The 19,278-nt window shown below is 40.8% G+C and overlaps 1 protein-coding gene across 14 annotated transcripts in view; it reads left to right on the top strand.

Annotated features, from left to right (window-relative positions):
* The window catches only part of LOC117591217 (low-density lipoprotein receptor), a 57,335-nt gene that overhangs the window by 37,146 nt on the left and 911 nt on the right, over positions 1–19,278 (top strand). For 9 of the 14 annotated variants that reach the window (XM_034284364.1, XM_034284367.1, XM_034284363.1 and 6 more), the window contains 3 exons: positions 9,949–10,079; positions 10,151–10,297; positions 11,928–12,458. In XM_034284364.1, the coding sequence (XP_034140255.1) occupies positions 9,949–10,079; positions 10,151–10,297; positions 11,928–11,969 (320 nt within the window). In that variant the 3' untranslated portion in view covers positions 11,970–12,458. The other 5 variants (XM_034284366.1, XM_034284376.1, XM_034284365.1 and 2 more) reach the window with 4 other exon arrangements.

Below are 19,278 nucleotides of genomic sequence, written 5' to 3'. Positions count from 1 at the left end.
ACTGTCTGGTCTTCGGTTAACGAGTCAAACAACCTTGTGCCCATGTCACGACATGAGTTTATTGATGGCTTATTAGACCTGTCCCTGTCTCAAGTCAACCATGTAAAAAACTCCTTGGGTCGATTGCTTGATCTGTGCTTTGTCTCGGATTCGACCGTAGCGTTGTTAACACGAGCACTCCCGCTCACTATACCTGAAGACTGCTATCATCCTACTTTCGAAGTGTCGATAGATATTGGACCTAATGTATCGGATCGTGCGGGTAGGCTATCTGAACGCGTCCGCTGCTTTCGTAATCGGCTCAAATGCTTCGAGTTATTGAATTAAGCTTTAAAACTAACCAGGCGAGACATGAACACGTCACTGCAGTAACTTCCGTGTTTGTAAAAAATGTTACATGAACTGTGTTAAAAACTGTGCACACAGGGTGAAAGTACAGGCTGAAGATCTGCGAAACCTCCTTGGTTCACCAAAGAGTTATCCAGTCTAAAAAATGTAAATCAAGACTATTTAAAAAATCTCAAGAAGTTGGTTCTCCCTCTTCTCTTTCTAATTACTTAATAGCTCGGTCAAACTTCACTGTTCTTAATGCTCAATGCTATAGGAACTACCTCCTTCGATGCAGGATACGTTTTTCAAAGGACCCTAAACAGTTTTACAGCTTCGTAAACAGTAAGCGTAGAACGTCCGCACATCCATCCTCCTCCTGAAGGCTCCTTACTTGTACTTGAATTTAATCAATTCGGCCATAAAAGTGGCCCGGGACTGCCTCAAGGGCCGACACATGAGTCCATGACACGGCTCAGAGACACGCCTGGAAACGAATTTGATAAGTGAGATAGATAGGTAAGAAGATCGAAAGGGGGGTAGACCTTCCTTAGGAAATATTAAGGAGAGGTATTTTTTGGTAGCAAGTCTGACGATAAAAACTATAGAGGTATATCTAAGTTATCCGCTATTCCTAACATGTTCGAGAAACTTGTACCTCCGCACTTGCAGCATCTCTGCAAATCACTTATATCTCAAGCACAGCACGGATTTATACGGCGACGATCAACAACCACTAATCTTTTAGAGTTCACCTCCTTTGTAATTAAAGGCTTCCAAGGTAACTTGCAGACGGATGTTATTTACACTGAGTTCAGTAAGGCATTCGATTCTGTAAACCATTCTCTTCTTGCACAAAAGCTCGACCTTCTAGGGTTTCCGCCCAATCTGTTGAAATGGATTTCTAGCTACCTGTGTTCTAGGTCTCAAAGGGTCCTTTTCAAAAACTCCTTATCTTTACCTGTTATGGTTACTTCTGGAGTACCACAAGGTAGCCATTTAGGCCCCTTACTTTTCACACTCTTTATTAATGACCTGCCTTCTGTATTAACAAATTCTCGAGTACTTATGTATGCGGATGATGTTAAACTCTGTGTCCAGTATAAGGACATTTCATTTCACTCTCGCTTGCAATCTGATCTCGATAGATTTCAGTCATGGTGCTGTGCAAATATGTTACAACTTAATGCCTCGAAGTGCAATGTAATAACTTTTTATCGCTCCAGCCCCTCCCTGGCTCCTTACACCCTCTGCGGTAGTTCTCTTGAGAGAATTACATTGGTTGATGATCTAGGTGTTAAACTAGACCCCAAGTTAAAGTTTTCTGAACACATTTCTACCATGGTAAATAAAGCCATGGGTGTGCTTGGGTTTATAAAGAGGTGGTCAAAGGAATTTGAGGACCCCTATATAACGAAGACTCTCTATATCTCGCTTGTTCGTCCGATTTTAGAATACGGCTCATGTGTATGGTGCCCTCAGTACAACATACATCAGGACCGTATTGAATCAGTAAAGAAAAACTTTTTATTNTGTCGCTCCAGCCCCTTCCTGGCTCCTTACACCCTCTGCGGTAGTTCTCTTGAGAGAATTACATTGGTTGATGATCTAGGTGTTAAACTAGACCCCAAGTTAAAGTTTTCTGAACACATTTCTACCATGGTAAATAAAGCCATGGGTGTGCTTGGGTTTATAAAGAGGTGGTCAAAGGAATTTGAGGACCCCTATATAACGAAGACTCTCTATATCTCGCTTGTTCGTCCGATTTTAGAATACGGCTCATGTGTATGGTGCCCTCAGTAAAACATACATCAGGACCGTATTGAATCAGTACAGAAAAACTTTTTATTATTTGCCCTACGGGGCCTCAACTGGGATGCAACTGTGAGACTGCCATCCTACCGTAGTAGACTTCTTTTAATAAATCTTCCATCCTTAGTTAGTCGTAGAAAAATGCTTGGTGTAATTTTTATGCACAACTTGATCAAGGGGGATGTAGACAGCCCTGACTTGCTGAGCCGCATAAACTTTACGATTCCCATTAGACCCACTAGAAACTTTATTCCTTTGTTCCTTCCACTATGTAAATCGAATTATGCCTCACACGAAGCCATTAGGGTTTTATGTTCGGATTATAATTCCCTCTACCACATTATATCCTCAACTAACTCCCTTCCTCTTCTTAAATCTCTTATACTAGCCTACCTCTCCCGTAGTTAGTTTCATTTTAGTTTTGTCTTGTTTGTGATTTTGGTAATTTTTGCTTGCTTAGCTATAGTAGCTCTAGTCTAGTTATGTTTAGCTCTAATTTTCCTCGAATATTAGCCTAACATCATGCGGCAGCGCCCCTCGGTCGGTTGGGTGGGAGGAGGGCTGCGTTCTGCTGGGTTCCACGCGTAACAGGCTTTGGCTTGGTGTCGCATGGGCCACTTGATGGTGCAGTCATTGCATATCAACGTCCAGAAGATAGTCTACCAGGAAGTGATACAAGATCGATTCTTTTTCGCAACCACTTCTAGGCTGTCCGAGAGGGAAGGTTACTTACATACATGTCCATTGTCCATAAATATGTGCATATATTTATTTATTTATTTATTTCAATTAACAATTATCTGCTAATTATGGAATAGGAATAAAAAAAACTAATTATATATGTACAAAAGAGAAAGGAAAGAGACAATTTACACATTTTCTAATCTAAGGTAATGATAAATGTTAAATATAATTTTTCAAGGGATAATTCGGGGGATATAAAATGGTACAAGTAATTATAATTATTGCATAAAACCCGGAAAGGTTCATGCTGGGAGTAATTTGATCTACATATGGATAATCGGATGGGGCGAAAAGAACGGGTTGGTGTGGAGGGAACCGAAAAATCGATTCGTCCCAAAAGCGATTGGGAGTCCACAATCCCGAGAATGAGCTTATGCATGAATACCACCCCATTGCAAATTCTGCGATGGTGTAAAGAGGGTAGGTTCTGTAGTTTTAGCTTAGATGGGTATGGTGGAAGGAGTCTGTTAGAGTCCCAGTTTAAAATTCTAAGGGCGAATATTAAAAATTGTTTTTGAACGGATTCAATAATAATTTGTTGCTCCTTGTATTGTGGACTCCACACACAAGAACAATACTCCAATATCGGGCGAACCAACGAGACAGTGTTTTAAGTTATATACGGATCGTCAAATTTTTTTGACCAACGCTCAATAAACGCAAGAACTCCCTTAGCTTTGTTAACAGTTGAAGCAATATGGCTATTAAAATATAGCTTGTGATTGAAAAGGACTCCTAAGTCATTTGATGTGGAGATTCGATCCAGAACATGGTTTCCTAGAGAATAGGAGACAGAATGTGGTGCTCGGCGGTGAAAAGTCATAAGTTTGCACTTGGAATGGTTCAAGAAAAGTAGGTTTTTCGAACACCAAATGCTTAATTCCTCAAGGTCAAGTTGTAGGCGAGTATGCAAGTACCAGTCGGAAAAGGAAAAACAAATTTTAAAGTCATCAGCATACATTAAAGAGCAAAATAACTTGGGGGAGGTCGTTCACAAACAAATTGCAAAGAAGCGGACCTAAATGACTTCCTTGAGAAACTCCAGAGGCTACTTTTACAACATTCGACAAGACATTGTTAAAGAAAACACGCTGTGTGAGATTCGACAGGTACGATGATATCCAATTTACAAGATTTGTGGGAAAACCTAATAAAGAGATTTTATGGATCAGCAAATTAGGATTAACATAATCAAAAGCTTTACTGAAATCTGTAAAAATGATGTCAGTCTGCAAGCCACTTTGAAATCCTCAGTTGATTAGAGACGAGAATTCTAAAAGTTTAGATGATGTTGATCGATTTCTAAAAAATGTTGCCATGTTGCGACGGGGATATAATGCTAGAACATGCGTGTTGCAATTGACGAGTAACAAGGTACTCGAGCAACTTCGGAATGGCAGATAGTTTAGCAAATACCACGATAGTTTTCGATATTAGATCTGGACCCTTTCTTCTAAAGAGGAATAAGGTAGGATTTATTCCAGATCATGGGGAGGCGAGAACGCTCCAGGGATAAATTAAATAAGAAGGTCAAAGGATGAGATATGGCTTGAGTATCCGAGGAGTACGTCGATTGAAAGAATGTGGCAAATAAATTTGCAATTCCTTGATCTGAAGTTTCTGTTTTAGACTGTAACTGAAGGAAAGAAGGGAACGCGTTAGACTTGCGTTTTGGAATTTTTTGGAATTACTACGGAAATTTTACACATTAGGAAAGATATACACTATAACATTTCTTATTGACCGTAAGAAATTGAGAGCGAATTATAACATTTCAATATAACATTATAAAATTTCTTATTGACCGTAAGAAATTGAGAGCGAACCTAAGAATATTGTGTAAAGACAGACAAAGAACCAGTTATCTAGTACTTTTTGTAGAGCCGAGATTTTTATTTTTTATAAAACCACGGAGGTTTAGAGGAAACAAATACGGTGACTTCAGGGACGTAGGTATCGAGGGCAGAGTATAATGTTTCGTAAAACAGATTGACAGTAGATTATATCCTCAACTAACTCCCTTCCTCTTCTTAAATCTCTTATACTAGCCTACCTCTCCCGTAGTTAGTTTCATTTTAGTTTTGTCTTGTCTCTGATTTTGGTAATTTCTGCTTGCTTAGCTTAGTCTAGTTATGATTAGATCTAATTTTCCTCGAATATTAGCCTAACATCTATCTTTCCTGCATGCTCGCGACCGGTTCGGTTAATCGCGCCGCGCGTCATGCGGCAGCGCCCCTCGGTCGGTTGGGCGGGAGGAGGGCTGCGTTCTGCTAGGTTCCGCGCGTAACAGGCTTTGGCTTGGTGTCGCATGGGCCACTTGATGGTGCAGTCATTGCATATCAACGTCCAGAATTAGGCTCTATATGTGATGAGGACTGAAGATAGGACCAGATAGCGAGAGATGTAGACAAAGATCGATAAAATTAGTTTTGCGAAAAAACTTCATACGACGTTTTGAAGGTAAAATGGTGTTAGTAATAGAGACCTCGAAAAATATAGATAAAGTAGGTTGATGCGGATCTTCAGGAAACTATATCGGATTGCCTCTTAAAACCGTTGTACGAGAGGCATCGCTGACAAAGATGAGATCTAACAGTCTATCTCTATTATTTCTGACAGAGTTAATTTGGGCAAGCGAGACGTCAGTTACCCCCTCGACAAAATCATGTTGACTTCCAGGTAGCAACATGTTTGAATTATCCTGTTGCCAAGATAGAGATGGGATGTTGAAGTCACTCATGACTAGTATCTAATCAGCACAGAACGTGAAAGCACAGCACGTGAAAGCACAGCACGTGCAGAAAGGTGGTTTAAATAATCAACGGCATCAGATCTGGGTAGGATATAGGAACAGGTCAGAATTCTCTTTTACAGGCAAACCCGATAGACAGAGAGAGATAGCCAGACTTAGAATTCCTTGCACCATGGCACTCATACTTAAAGTGAGCACCTTAAATATGTAAAAAAATGCACAGATGTGTCTGCCCCTCAATGTGTTCCGTCCAGTAATTATTTTCCGATAACTCGCACTGCTTACCGCAACCCACTTCTGTAAACCTTGTTCGACGGTCAAGCCGTTTTCCTTAATTTTTGTGGAAATTACAGGCAAAGGGAAGCCTAATTACTACAGTTAAGAATATTAGAAAATACATAGTGGAAGAAATTTTGAGAGGAGGTGTAGTGGAAAACGCATACCCGCTCGGGCGGACATTTTTCAGGCGAAGAATGATGCCAATGGGACGGTCTTAAGCTAAGTAATATAAGGGAAAAATATCTAAAAAGCTCGCCGAAGCAAGCAAATAACTATAAACTAGTTAAGGACTATTTCAATTAGATGACCCAACCAGTCCAGACGTGGGCCTGTACCAGCAACAGACAAGCCACCAGCCTCAGACCAGCACCACCCTCAGACCAGCACCAGTCCCAGCCCAGTCCCTGACATGCCCTGTCCTGCCAATGATGATGACGACGCCCTTTCACCATAACTGCAATTTCAATTAGCGGTTTGTGCTACTTTTTCTATGACCAACTTTGGCCACTTCAAATTGCTTAATTAAGCCCAGGAAAAGTTTCGCAAATACCCCAGAGAAAGACAGGACAACAGACAGAAAGACAGACAGATGGACAAGCAGATGGGGGAGATAGAGAACTCGGAGACCATGATTTTAACCGTCGAAATAACGACTGCGTTTTTAATAGGCAGAGAATACCACATAAAATGAGATCCAGGACGCATAGATGGTGCGCCCGCTACAGTCACCAACAACATCAGCTGCCAATGGTGGCACTGATGCCAATGCTGCCACTGCCTGGTCCGCCATCGTGCAACATTTTATGACTTTTAATTGTCTGCACTTTTGTCACTCTCCGGCAGTTGTTATTGTTCTAAGTCTCGAACTTTACTGCATATTGCCTTCAGAGGGATGCGTGTGCAGTGTACAATATAGAAAACATGGCACAGCACACCATTTGTTACTTTCTTTTTATTTGCCTGAAAAGTTTGCCACATATATTTTGTTTTGTTTTATCTAATCTCTTAGCAAAAAAAAGCCAAACCCCGCCTCCGATCAGGTGAAGGAACATATTTTATGAGTTTATATTTCATTTTTGGAGACTCGCAGCCATTTTGTCGTTCTTGTTATGGTACATCCATTGAGTGGGTAGCAGGGGTTTAGGGGGAAAGCTCCTGCCATGCGTTATCCCGAGTTGGAGTTTTAAAATAAATATAAAAACACATGTGCCAGATTATACAAATGGGGCGATGGGGCATAACTCTGCGCTCCTCTGCCTGATTCATATATGGTATGGGGAATGGGATGTGGACTGGAAAGGGGACTAGAACGGAAATTGCATTTGATATAGATTAGAAGCGCACAATAATATATGACAAGAACTAGCTATACTTGCTCTAGTTTAGTTGTGTTTAGTTCTAATTTTCCTCGAATATTAGCCTAACATCTTTCCCGCATGCTCGCGACCGGTCGGTTGGGCGGTAAAAAATATTTATGCACAGACTTTGACAAATTTGCTGTATAAATGTATACGCGATGGTTTTTTACTTATTCTTAGCTCTCCCGTAATTGTAATTTGTTGTAAGGTTTCAATGGTTTTATAAACCTATTCATGATAAAAGTAAAGTGTGCAATGCAACATCAAAAACTCTCACTTCATAATGTTACAAAAATATGGAAAGTTTGCTGAAACTCCAAGACAGAAAACCTCTCTCCAAAACCTTATCTCAAATCGTTAATTCAAAGTATATACATGAGTATATACATACGAGGTCTGTCAGATAAGTTTCAAACCTGACAATACAACAGAAGTCAACAATTGTCTTATTCTAAGTACCCACCACTGCAGCCCTCCAAAAATAATAGTCGTCCTGCTCTTCAAAATGACAGTTTGAAAAGGGTATGCCTCCTTTTTTTGACGAAAATTGTGGTCCTCCAAGAGCACCTTTAAGCTTAGCTAATACAAATAAGTCACCCCATTCGTGAATTTTTGCTTCAAAAATGCTGATGTTTCTGAAGGTGGATTAAGCTGAAGAAACATTCATATACCCGGTACTCGAAGAGCAAATAAGGTATATTGTATTTCTGGTCGGAGCAAAGTGCGTAACGAACAAAAGGAAACTGACCCCATAAAGTATATATGTATCTTCTGATCAGCATAAGTAGCCGGTCGATATAGCCTGTCCGTCTGTCCGTCCGTCCGTCTGTTTTGATTCTACAGTGAGAAAGCTTTAGCAAGAAAGTTTTGCGTCCACACTTCTTTATGCCCACACAGCAGTGCACTGTTACTAGTGTATTTCAAATTTCGCTCCGGCCTTTTTCGCCACCACAAATGTCGAAAATCTCTCATATCCACAATTATGAAAACTACAAAAAAAATTAAAAACTCAGTTCTGTAGAGAATGACCATCTATCAGTTAATATCGGCTCAGATCAGTATTATTGAATGAAGAAAACATAAGCATTGAAAAACATACGGTTACATACATACACATGTATCACACTAAGGTTACTTACATAGGTAAATATATACCGACTGAGTACCGGTTTTAAAAGTGAGACACGTACGAAGCGCCTAAGAACGTTCCTCCTCGTTTCTTCAGCAAGTGAGGCTTCTTTTCCGCAATTGTATTTATTAAAAGATGCCTAATCACAATAGTTTGGCTAACTTGGAATGTGGTTTTCGTTTCTGGCCAGAAACTTATGAGACAGCCCTCGTACACACTCATAATCACTGACTCAATCCACACAATTAAACTTAATATGCCACAGAACTTGCAACTTTTCAACGGCTTTGGCCATGTGGGCCACTTGTTAATGCAGCCGAAACTAAATATGCAGCATATTATCTAACACATAATCGCCCCTTAATCGATGCCACAGCAGCTGTTGCTTCTATCAACTTTTAATGATAATTCCTTTTCACATGGGCCGCCAAACGCTCAGCTGCTGTTCCTGGACACTACTATAGTAAAAATACTACCAAAAACAGCAACAAAAAGTGTGGTGAGGTGGACTGGGGGAAATGGTGATGGCGAGATGGCGTCACTCGACTCGACGCTTCTTACGCGTCACAACTTTTATACCCGGCACACAGTACTACATCTGCCAGTTAGCGGTGTTTTGTCAAATTTTACATTTTTTCTTCAACTGTCAACTACATCTAGAACACTTCTCACACCAACACGCTCCTTTACCTCGCCGCCCTTCCCTAGACCCACACACTGCAGACTCGCGGCAGAGGCAGCGCCCGCACACAAAAAAAAAACAAATATAACGGGTGGGACGGGACGGGGTGGGTTAAAAGTCGGCAGAGGCAGAGGCTGAGGGACGGCAGAGGCAGAGGCCGAGTGAAGCGTGGGAATGTGGGAATGTGAAAAGAACAACAAAAGCTGCGGGACAGGGTGGGTTTAGCCACTGGAAATTAATTTCTTCATTGTGGCTATAATAATGATCCCAATTTGGTGATCTGATAGATATGGTCATTTCCTACGGAATGGTATTTTTAGTTTTCTTTTATCTTCAAAACTGTAGGTTTGGGAGGTTTTAGCCTTTTTGCGGGGGCGGAAGGGCTCACTTTTTAAATACACTGGTTTCAGTGTGAGCATATAGCATTCTGGATGCAAAACTTGGTGGCTCTAGCTCTTATAGTCTCTGAGAACTAGCCGACAAACAAGACGGACAGACGGACCGACAGACATGGCTCTATCGACTCGGCTATTGATACTGATCAAGAATATGTATACTTTATGGGGTCGAAACGTTTCCCACAAATACAATATACCCTATTTACTCTTCGAGTACCGGGTATAAAAACAGAAAAGCAACCAAATAAAAGGCTACAGCTGACGGATGTACTGTGCTTTTATTTCGCCTTTTGTCTGACAACAATTGTAATTGTAATTTGGTTATGTATTATTTGGGACTACTTTTACTAACTTAACAACAAAATACAGCTCACTTTACATCACGGTCATTGTCTCTCTTCGTTGGTGTTGGATTTTGCAAAAAACAATTCCTAATTTCTTAATTATTTTAATTATTTTTCCCACAGTTCAAAAGAAGTCAAACGAAAACAGTTCCACACACACAATTCACAAGATTGGTGCACCAGCAGAGCAGGATCATGGCCGAATTGCCTGGATTGTGATAGGCAGTTTACTGGGCACCACTGTGGTGGCTTATGTGAGTATAAACTAGAATATATTCCACACAAAATAAAACATATATGAACTCCCCTTCTTTCCCCTCTTCAGCTCATCCTCCTCACATACAGACGTTGCACCCGTGCTGTCAACTCTATGAACTTTGAGAATCCCGTGTATCACAAGACTCCCGAGGATCACTTTAGTTTGGAGAAGAATGTAGCGCCGCACATGTATGCCACAGCCATGGTTGAGGAGGTAAGTGGGTCTGGCCCACCGCTGGCCACAAATCCCAATGACTTTAGCTATGTCAGATTTTAGGAAGTTAATGTTGTATATAGCTGACTAAGTGTATGTATGCGTATCATAGTTGTATCTACGATTATGTTAACTATTGTTAGTGTAAGTTTAAGCTAAGATTGTGGGTCCCTGAAAGAGTTGTGAATATTTTCACACTCAATTGATTGTTTTTTCATACCACTAATACTCACTCACATAATTTTAAATGCTGCGAGTCATCCAGCGCAACAAAGCGAAACAAACCGCAGACAGAATTTAGCCAATAATAAAAACGGTAAGTTGTGGTAACCAAATACAAATTTGAAAATTATCGTCAATAATTTTATTACATAATTGTTGTATGTGCACCATTTAATAATCATTTTCATTTGGTTGTATTTGATAACAATCTTTGCTCTTTGAGGGCCTAACCCTGCAGCCGGCGGCGCTTCCCCGCTATTTACAAAGCGACAAATGCAATCAAAATTGTGCATATCAATTGAGCAATTAACTAAAAAGGCCAATTAAACGGCGTCTGTGGTGCGTCAAAATGTCCCGCAGCCCCGACAGCTGCAAAAATAATACGGCAGTCAGGGGACTGGGTTTGGAGAAGGACACGGACAGCCTTGGGACAGCACAGGGATCCCGCGATAATGCACGCGATTCGTTGACAATTTTACTAAAATATTCCAATTAAATTATTTTTTGTTTGTGTCACTGCTGCTGCTTGGTTGCCAATTTAAGTGAAAGCGCTTAATTAATTAATACAACAAGCAAAGGCAGAAAATTCCGCGCAGAGCTAGCGTGAAATAATGCATTATAATAATTACGCCAAATTGAACAAAATGACATTAAGAGAGATTTTCTGTTCGGTGGCCGCAGTAACCAAAAATATGACGTATTTTTCATAACCGTACAGCGAACTCCGTACGGGTTTTTGGGCCACAAGCTTAGCGGTTAGCTCTTTTCATTATAATTGTTTAATTAAATATAAGCATTTACGAGAGTGGAGTGATTGGCAAATCTCTCGCTTTCACGCTGGGGATTAAATAACAGTTAAATGAAGGATTATGGGGAAATGCATAAAAACCAATTACCAACTAATTTTGTTTTTATAGTGGGTTTTATTATAATATTTTTGGATAGTTATTTGTTTGCTTTATTGCTTTGAAAATCTCTGCTTCCCACTGACGAATAGTCATTAAAATCTCCAGACGCCCGCTCAGACAAGATTTGCAAAAAAATTTCTTATGGCAAGATACTCGTATATGTATGCAAAAATTTAACTAAAAAATGACAAAGAATATCTTTGATATCGGGTTAGCTGGTATTTTTTAATTTTATATTGTTTTATTATTACTAATGGTTATTTTTGTTTGCGTTTATTTTTATACGAATTTAAGTAGAACTCATTATTATTATCTTTTCCCATACAAGTGTAATTGTGTATATCACTTTTTTATTGCTTCTCTTACAATTATTATTCCATATTTATTTGTAGATCTCTCACATTTATTTATTTTCCTAGAGTTATTCGTAGTAAATCTTTTTAACTTCACTAACCAAATATTATTCTCTCTATCTCTCTTTCCCTCCTCTGCGCGTTTAGTCTAAAAATCCTTTGCGTGAACGTGGCACCGAATGTGTTTAGGGCAGCCCCGGCAAAAATATCCACTTAAATGCATATCCAAAAAGTTGAAATACTGGCCGTGTAGACCAAGGAGAGGACCGCAAAGAACAACATCTCCTCCAATTAGTAATTCCGTTAGACCAAGGTCCCACTCAACTCATCTCAGCGCAACTCAACGAAAACGGATAATGAAAGCTTAATAGGAAAATGCTACTGGCAAAGCATCAATAAGAGGAAACTTTCAGTTAGAAATAAGAAAAACGAGTAGGAACGTTTGTAAGGCGCGTTGTACGCGTCACAACTTTTATACCCGGTACTCAGGCAGTATATGTGTCTGTACCTTAGTGGTTTTAAATTTTGTTTACATCTGTCATCGACATCTACATCCCTCCACAGCCAAAACGCCCTTTTAGCTCGCCATCGAACAGGGACGCACACTGCATGAGGCAGAGTGTGCGAGCGAGAAAGAATGACTACAATAAACAACCACAAGGTGCCACTGCAAATTAATTTCTTCATAATTTATAATTTCGTCCTTCCCTACCGAATTGCATTTTAAGTTTTCTCTTATCTTCAAAATTGCGGATCCAGTAGAATTTCGCCCTCTGTGCGATCGGAAGGGCACTTGTAACAGTGTGACAACCCAGCCTTCTGGATGCAACATTTGGTGGCTCCAGCTTTTATAGTCTCTGATATCCAGTCGCTTATCAAGACGGACTGACAAACGGACATGGTTTTATCGTGTCGGCAATTGATGATGATCAAGAATACAGACATCCACTTTTTACCACAAATACAAAATACCCTATAAAAAAGAATGCCAAAAAGGATAGAAAAACAGCAGTAAACGGGAAAAATGAAAATACTCAGCAAATTCAATTTGTTGCCTAGCTTACAATTTCATTTAAATTTAACGAATACTAACGCCGACAAACACACATACGCCCACACATTTTCACAGATACATACATGTGTACTCCCGCACACATATTGCACGCACACATAAACTAAAAAAAAAAAAATAAAAACAATAAAACTTTTTCTAGGCTCCACGCTTTGACATCGACTAACGGCGAGCCGTTCACACACATACACTCTTACATGTCAACACATATACTCTCACACATACAAAACCCCACGCAAAAGGAGAGACGCGTGCACTCGAGTGCCACGAAGCCATTCGGAGACAGTAACTCAAACCTCCAACGGTCCCTTTAAGTTCATGAAATCAATTGTAAAAAGTTAACAAAAAGTTGAAGTTTGATCAAGAAAGAAACATTTTGTGAAATTCGAAAAAAACGAAAAGAAAAACCTAAAAGCACAAATTAAAATCTTTTTATAGCCCTAACAATTACTGTGACTAGCTGTAATAATTTTGTTGTTTTTGCAACAAAACCTAAATCAATAATATAAAGAAATTTCATGGATAAACTATTAAAGACAAATTTTGTAGCAGCAAGTTTTGAATAGATTTTAGCTAAAAATTTGAATTGTTGAAATTTAAAATTTTTAACAAGACATGTATGTAAATACATTGAAAAAAACTAATAAACACAGAGAAAATATACAATCCGAATAATACAAACAAAACTAACTTTCGGAATTTAAAACGCGTTGTTCATCCCCCATTTATCCGCTTATTATCATTAGCCTTTCTTCGTTTCCATATGCGTTCCTGGGTATTTCAAAACAATTTGCTGTGATCAGTTTAAAAGCATTAAACCTACATTAAAATCACCTTATTTGTAGTACCTTCAATATTATATTCTCATTTATTTAGTGTGTAGACAACAAAGTTTTCAACTACTTTAGTTTATTAAAAAATTATACACAAAAAATAAACAAAAGAAATAAAAGGGAAATTATATACATATGTACATACATACATATATATAAATATGTTTTTGGCAAATTTTGGTTCCTGTGAAATGTATTTTAATTTAAGCTAAAAATAATTGGTATATGTGAAAAAGTTAATGAAGATTTCTGATAATAAATTAATGCAAAAATAAATAAACTTTAATGAAGACAAAAATAAAGACGAATTTCAAACAAATGTAAAGATATGTTTTACGGAATGAACTGTAAGGCAGAGTCGTACAAAAGATGCCGCTAATGGAAGTCTCTCTCAAGTAAGAATAAGAAGGAAAGTAGAGGCCCTTTTCATTATGCCGATAAGCCTATTTCACACAATGTAAGTCCATTACCTAGCTAGAATGTTACTTCCACCCATAACATATACTATTATAATTATCATTAAATTCTTTATGTGCAGCTCATCCCAACTATTATTAGCAACTGACACACTCGTGGCTGCTCGTGTAGGATTGTTAGTTCATCCAAGCAGAAATCGAGTAGCTATGTAATTGTGTCTACACATTTTTGACTTGGCCCCACTCAGACTCAGCCTCTGACACAGCCAGACCCACAGACACACACACTTATCCAGCCATGAATTATTAAATGCTAATGGACTGCTACGGCAGTTTTTTCACATGAGAGGGCATTAATACGTAATGAGGCTCATCCGGTGACCTATTGATAAGCTGAATGGGAGTTTGAGGCGGGGCAGGACAACATTTGAGGCGTCAAATGAGCAAACTCCATTGCAGTCTATAATGACACTCCGCCCATTGCGATGGAGAATGGATTCTAGGTGGATTCCTACTGACTCGGATGTGGTGTTCGATTGTCCGTTAAATCGACTTCCTAAGCATCAGCAGATTTTAATTACGTGCCCCAGTATTTAACTTCGACATTGGCACTGTTAAAACAGGCGTGGGAGGTAAACTTTTGTTTAGTTAATTTATCGTGGTAAATTACAGAAACAAAACGGACTATTATCGATAGATTTAGATATATATCATCAGACCATTTTTAAGTCACATATCTTTTAGTAAAAACTGGTTTGGTTCATAGAGGAAAACGAGTCGGGTAGTGCAAAAGTGTCGAGGTCGACGCCAGTTTATGCCGCTGGACCCTGTTAGGGGCAAGGGGAAAGTCGGACGCTGCGATTTCAACGAATAAATACGTTTTGTATGCCCTTCGGTGTATTTAATGCTATATAAATTATGGTACGCGCCTGCAAGCAGGCAACATTATTTTTGTTTATTGCCAAACGGACAGCCTGCTGTCAGCAGCATGTCGTTTCACTATGGTCCCAATGACCACTTTTCTTGGCCATAAGCTAATTTTTAAAAGTTAAAACCAAGACGTGGTTTTTGGCGCGCTGTATTAGAAAAAGAGTGACCATCAAAGTTGCGTACCAGAAATTTCCATAGATGGCGCCACCTGCGCAAAATCAGCAGTGAAACAAACCCAGCGGTCATTATTGCGCAGCATGTGTAGTGAAAAAATGTCAATTTAATTGCTGTTTTAAAAATCTCATAAATTGAAAAATACGATTAACTGATCCAATTTTTTGGATGCATTTTATTCAGTAGGGTTTTTAATACGTGTTTTGTAATGTGAACGGTATCTAGGAGTTGGCGATGTTTTCGTAATTGTATGCTAAAGTGAGGCCTTCAATATGTATCAGTTCGTAGTAAAAATAAATTTTTTAAAAAGGTTTTTTTTAATAGAGTGCCACATAGTCCCACCTTGAAACCTATTTTTTGTCGTAGAGCAATAAATTATTGTTAAAATGTATATAGTCAGAAATCCCACATTTGACCACAACTCTTACAATTTGCATTTATAGAGAAATTGAGAGATTGCCGTTTGGAACACAATGAAGAAAAAAATGGTGAAGTAGGGTGCCATATTGCATTGCATTTAAGCCACAGTATGCGTCACTAGCTATTTTGGAGGGCTAGAGTTTATATCCAGTGTAATATTGTTTTATAATGAAAACTCCTATTATGAATGCTTCGTGGGACAAAAAATGCGATTCTATTGTATTTTAAAGCCTTGCTATTCTTAACTAATATCAAAAAACTAAATCCGAAAATCTTGATTCGTTCGCGAGTTATTAATTAAGGACACGAAAAGTGGTCATTGGGACCATAGTGCGTTAGTGAAGGATCGGGAAGGAGAACCAGAGGAAGCTGCTTGCGGGGGCGTTATAAGCGGAATCGATTTGAGTCGATTACACGGTACGGCAGGCGCACGTTTGCCATGAAAATAAAATGCAAATAAAAAAGCGACACTTTTGACACACGGCACCGATAACTTTTTCAATTTAGATATGATCCCGAAAGTACGCCGGATAATCCCTCCTGCTAATGCATGGTAGATGCGTGTGTGTGTGTTTGTGGGTGTATGCCATTCCATTAGCAATATGTGGCCAAATGGCAAAACATTGTCCCTCTGCCTGCTGTTCTGGCTGCTCCTCGGTCTGCTGTAGGAAGCGCTGCTGCTTCTCGTACGGCTCCTCATGCTGCGCCAAGAGCAAACTAAGTGAAAGCTACGAGCATGTCGGGCCAGGGGACCCAACTTGCACATAAAGGAGTAGGGAATAAGGGACAGGAGCTAGTGAGTGAGTGTGTGTGTGGGAGTGTGCTTGTCTGTGTGTGGCAGGATGAGGATGAAAATCTGCAATTCAGCCGGAACATAGCATACATTTTGTCGTTTTGTCAGCCGCAGGCGGCCACCAAACAAAAACTCCCTCACCCACAAAACACACCGAGCAACAAGAGCGAGAAGGAGAGAGAACGAGTTCGAGGAGGGTGCGAGCGACAGTGAGAAAGAGTAAGCACCAAAACCCAATGAGACGGAGCATCTGGCCAAAAGAAAAATAACGAGGAAATGTGGCCAGAATTGTGGCTGTAGCCAGCGGCGAGAGGGTGTGTGGAATAGTGCACTCGACTGTCCACCTCTGTGTGACTCCTGATGCAAGAAAAATGTCTATTGGTAACGCTGCTGTGACTGTACTTAGCGATGCGCAGCCAAATATAACGTCTTCTCTTTTTTATCTAGTTTTGTGCTTTTGCCTGCTTTCTGTCAAAGGCAACTGCCATTGCATTTCATGCCTGCCAATTGATGGCTGATTGTCGCTTTGAATTATTACAGCTTATATTGGACGGACAAGTGGGAGAGAAAATTTCGCTCTTTGACTAGCTTTAGTCTGGATTCGAACACTTAATGGGATGGCAGCTGTACTGGTGGTTTATTGATAGGTATGTGAGGTGAAGATAATGATAAGAGCTTTAATATTTATTTAGACATAGGAAATGCTTTTAAAAGTGTATTTTATTAGGGATTTTGCGCTATATTTCCAGGTACATATTTTGATGACTTTTAATTGAACTTCTACCTAACATTATTGTTATGTTAATCGCTCAATTGGTTGTCAATTTCTGTATTTAGCTGTACTTAACTTAGCCTGTCCCATGTTCTTCTATGTGCTCCTGACTTTAATTACGGGCCAGGGCAGTGGACCTCACTGTAGAAACCCCACTGCAGCTGTGCAGCGATTTCAACGCACCTTGCCGTTGAACAGCGTCATGTTTGCACATCCTTGCAGTGCATTGCAGCTTCGGTTCTGTGGTCCTATGTTTTTATTGCTGGCATTACGAGTGCAGGGGGCTGGTACTTACTTTCCCGGAGCCAATTGAATGGCTGATGCACAAGGTTAGCGCAGAGTAGCAGCTGTATATGCTGTGCGTAGACCATGAAATGTGCCACGACGATGACACAGAGGCGGTGGGGCATGAAGCATGTAGCCACTGCGTCTTACAATCAGGTGAACGTTGGTCGAGTTGTTTGCACCACGCTCTGAATAATGGATACGTTGAGTGCCACATTGAATGCCTAGCAGTGGGTGACTTTGCAGGACGGACTAGGACCCGTACTCGGACTCGGTATTGGGATGTTTGTGTGTGTGTGTTGGGTGCACACACTGCCAAAATGTGTTTGGAATTTTTATGTTAATCTAATTACACCTGAGAGCCTTTCCATCGTTTTGCCACCTTTTTGGAGCTGGGAGCCAAAGTCGATAAACGTGTGGGAGTTTAAATGCAGCTCGACAATTTGACTAATTGCCATCTGGCGTGGGCTGCTCCTAATTAAGTTCTAGTTAAGAAACGAGCTCTCCGAGTTCCTGTGCCCTCATTGTCTGTGTCGCATCATTGTTTGACACAAAATAAAATAACTTTGCAAACAGTCGTGGAGCGTGCGGAAAATTCAAACCCAATCCAAAGGCAATAGACAGACTAGAAAAAAACCAAGAAAACCCCGCAGGACCTGCGGGACGTAAGCAGCTTTAGTTTGCCAATGAAAAATAGGTACAAAATGGCGCGCAGCTGACTTGCACAGTAAACCAAGTGTGTGTGCAGGACTGTGAGCTGAAGTGTTTTTTTTTTTGTATTCATTCGTTTATTCCTTCTAATAACTTGCTTTAATAATACTACATTCTTACACTAGTGGGTATAATTATAGTGAGGGCCGTATTTGCGGGCGCCCGGCCCGCGCGGTACTGCCGCAAAGCATTGCTTCGCACGCTCGAAGGCTCCTACTCCGTCTCCTGCTTACGCCTCCTCTCCAACACTCTCAGCGTTCGCATAACGCTCGAGGCGAACTCTGGCTTCCCATGGCCTTGGCTCGGCCAGCATAATCGGCAGCAAGGTCTCGGACGAGATCCTGGCGCCTACTACTGGCTCCATGCGGTGACGCTCGTGGTCAAACCAGTGGCATTCGAAGAGGACGTGCTGTGCGTCCTCCACTATACCGATGCCGCACTCTGGGCACCAGTCCTCCGTCTCGTCGCCAAAGCGCTTGAGGTAGCTGCGAAAGCAGCCATGACCACTAAGCGCTTGGGTAAGGTAAAAATCTACATGACCGTGCTTCCTCTCGATCCAGGCTTGCAGCTTCGGTATGAGGGAATAAGTCCAGCGCCCTTTAGGTGAACTATCCTAGTGGGTCTGCCATCTGCTGATGCTGTTCCTCCTTGCGGTATCCTTCAGCTCGGCTCTAGTCGCCTCGCTTCCGCCCTGCGCGGCTGTATGGATCTCTTGTTTCTCCCTTACCAGCTCCCTAAGTGGGACTTGCCCGGCGATGACCAGCGCTGCTTCATCCGATACAGCCCGGAACGAGCACGCGATCCTTAAGGCACACAGCCTGTACGTCGCCTCCACGCCTCGCCCACGCGGGCGCGGCGTACAAGATCTGCGAAGTCACTACACTCGTCAGGAGCTCCCGCGTTGCATGCTTCTGGCCTCTGGTGTTCAGAAGTATTCGCGAGAGCGATCCTGCTGTTCCGATGGCCTTCCTCTGCACATACTCCAAGGGCTCTTTAAAGGAGAGGCGTGTGTCAATGAGCACCCCCAGGTACTTGATTGCCCTCTTGGAGCGTATCGTGGTGCCACCGACCTGCACACATGCAGTTTCGACA

Source organism: Drosophila guanche, unplaced genomic scaffold, assembly GCF_900245975.1.
Source record: "Drosophila guanche unplaced genomic scaffold, DGUA_6, whole genome shotgun sequence".
Taxonomy (NCBI): Eukaryota; Metazoa; Arthropoda; class Insecta; order Diptera; family Drosophilidae; genus Drosophila; species Drosophila guanche.
The sequence above is the reverse complement of the archived record's forward strand: the minus strand, read 5'-3'. Positions and strand labels throughout refer to the sequence as shown.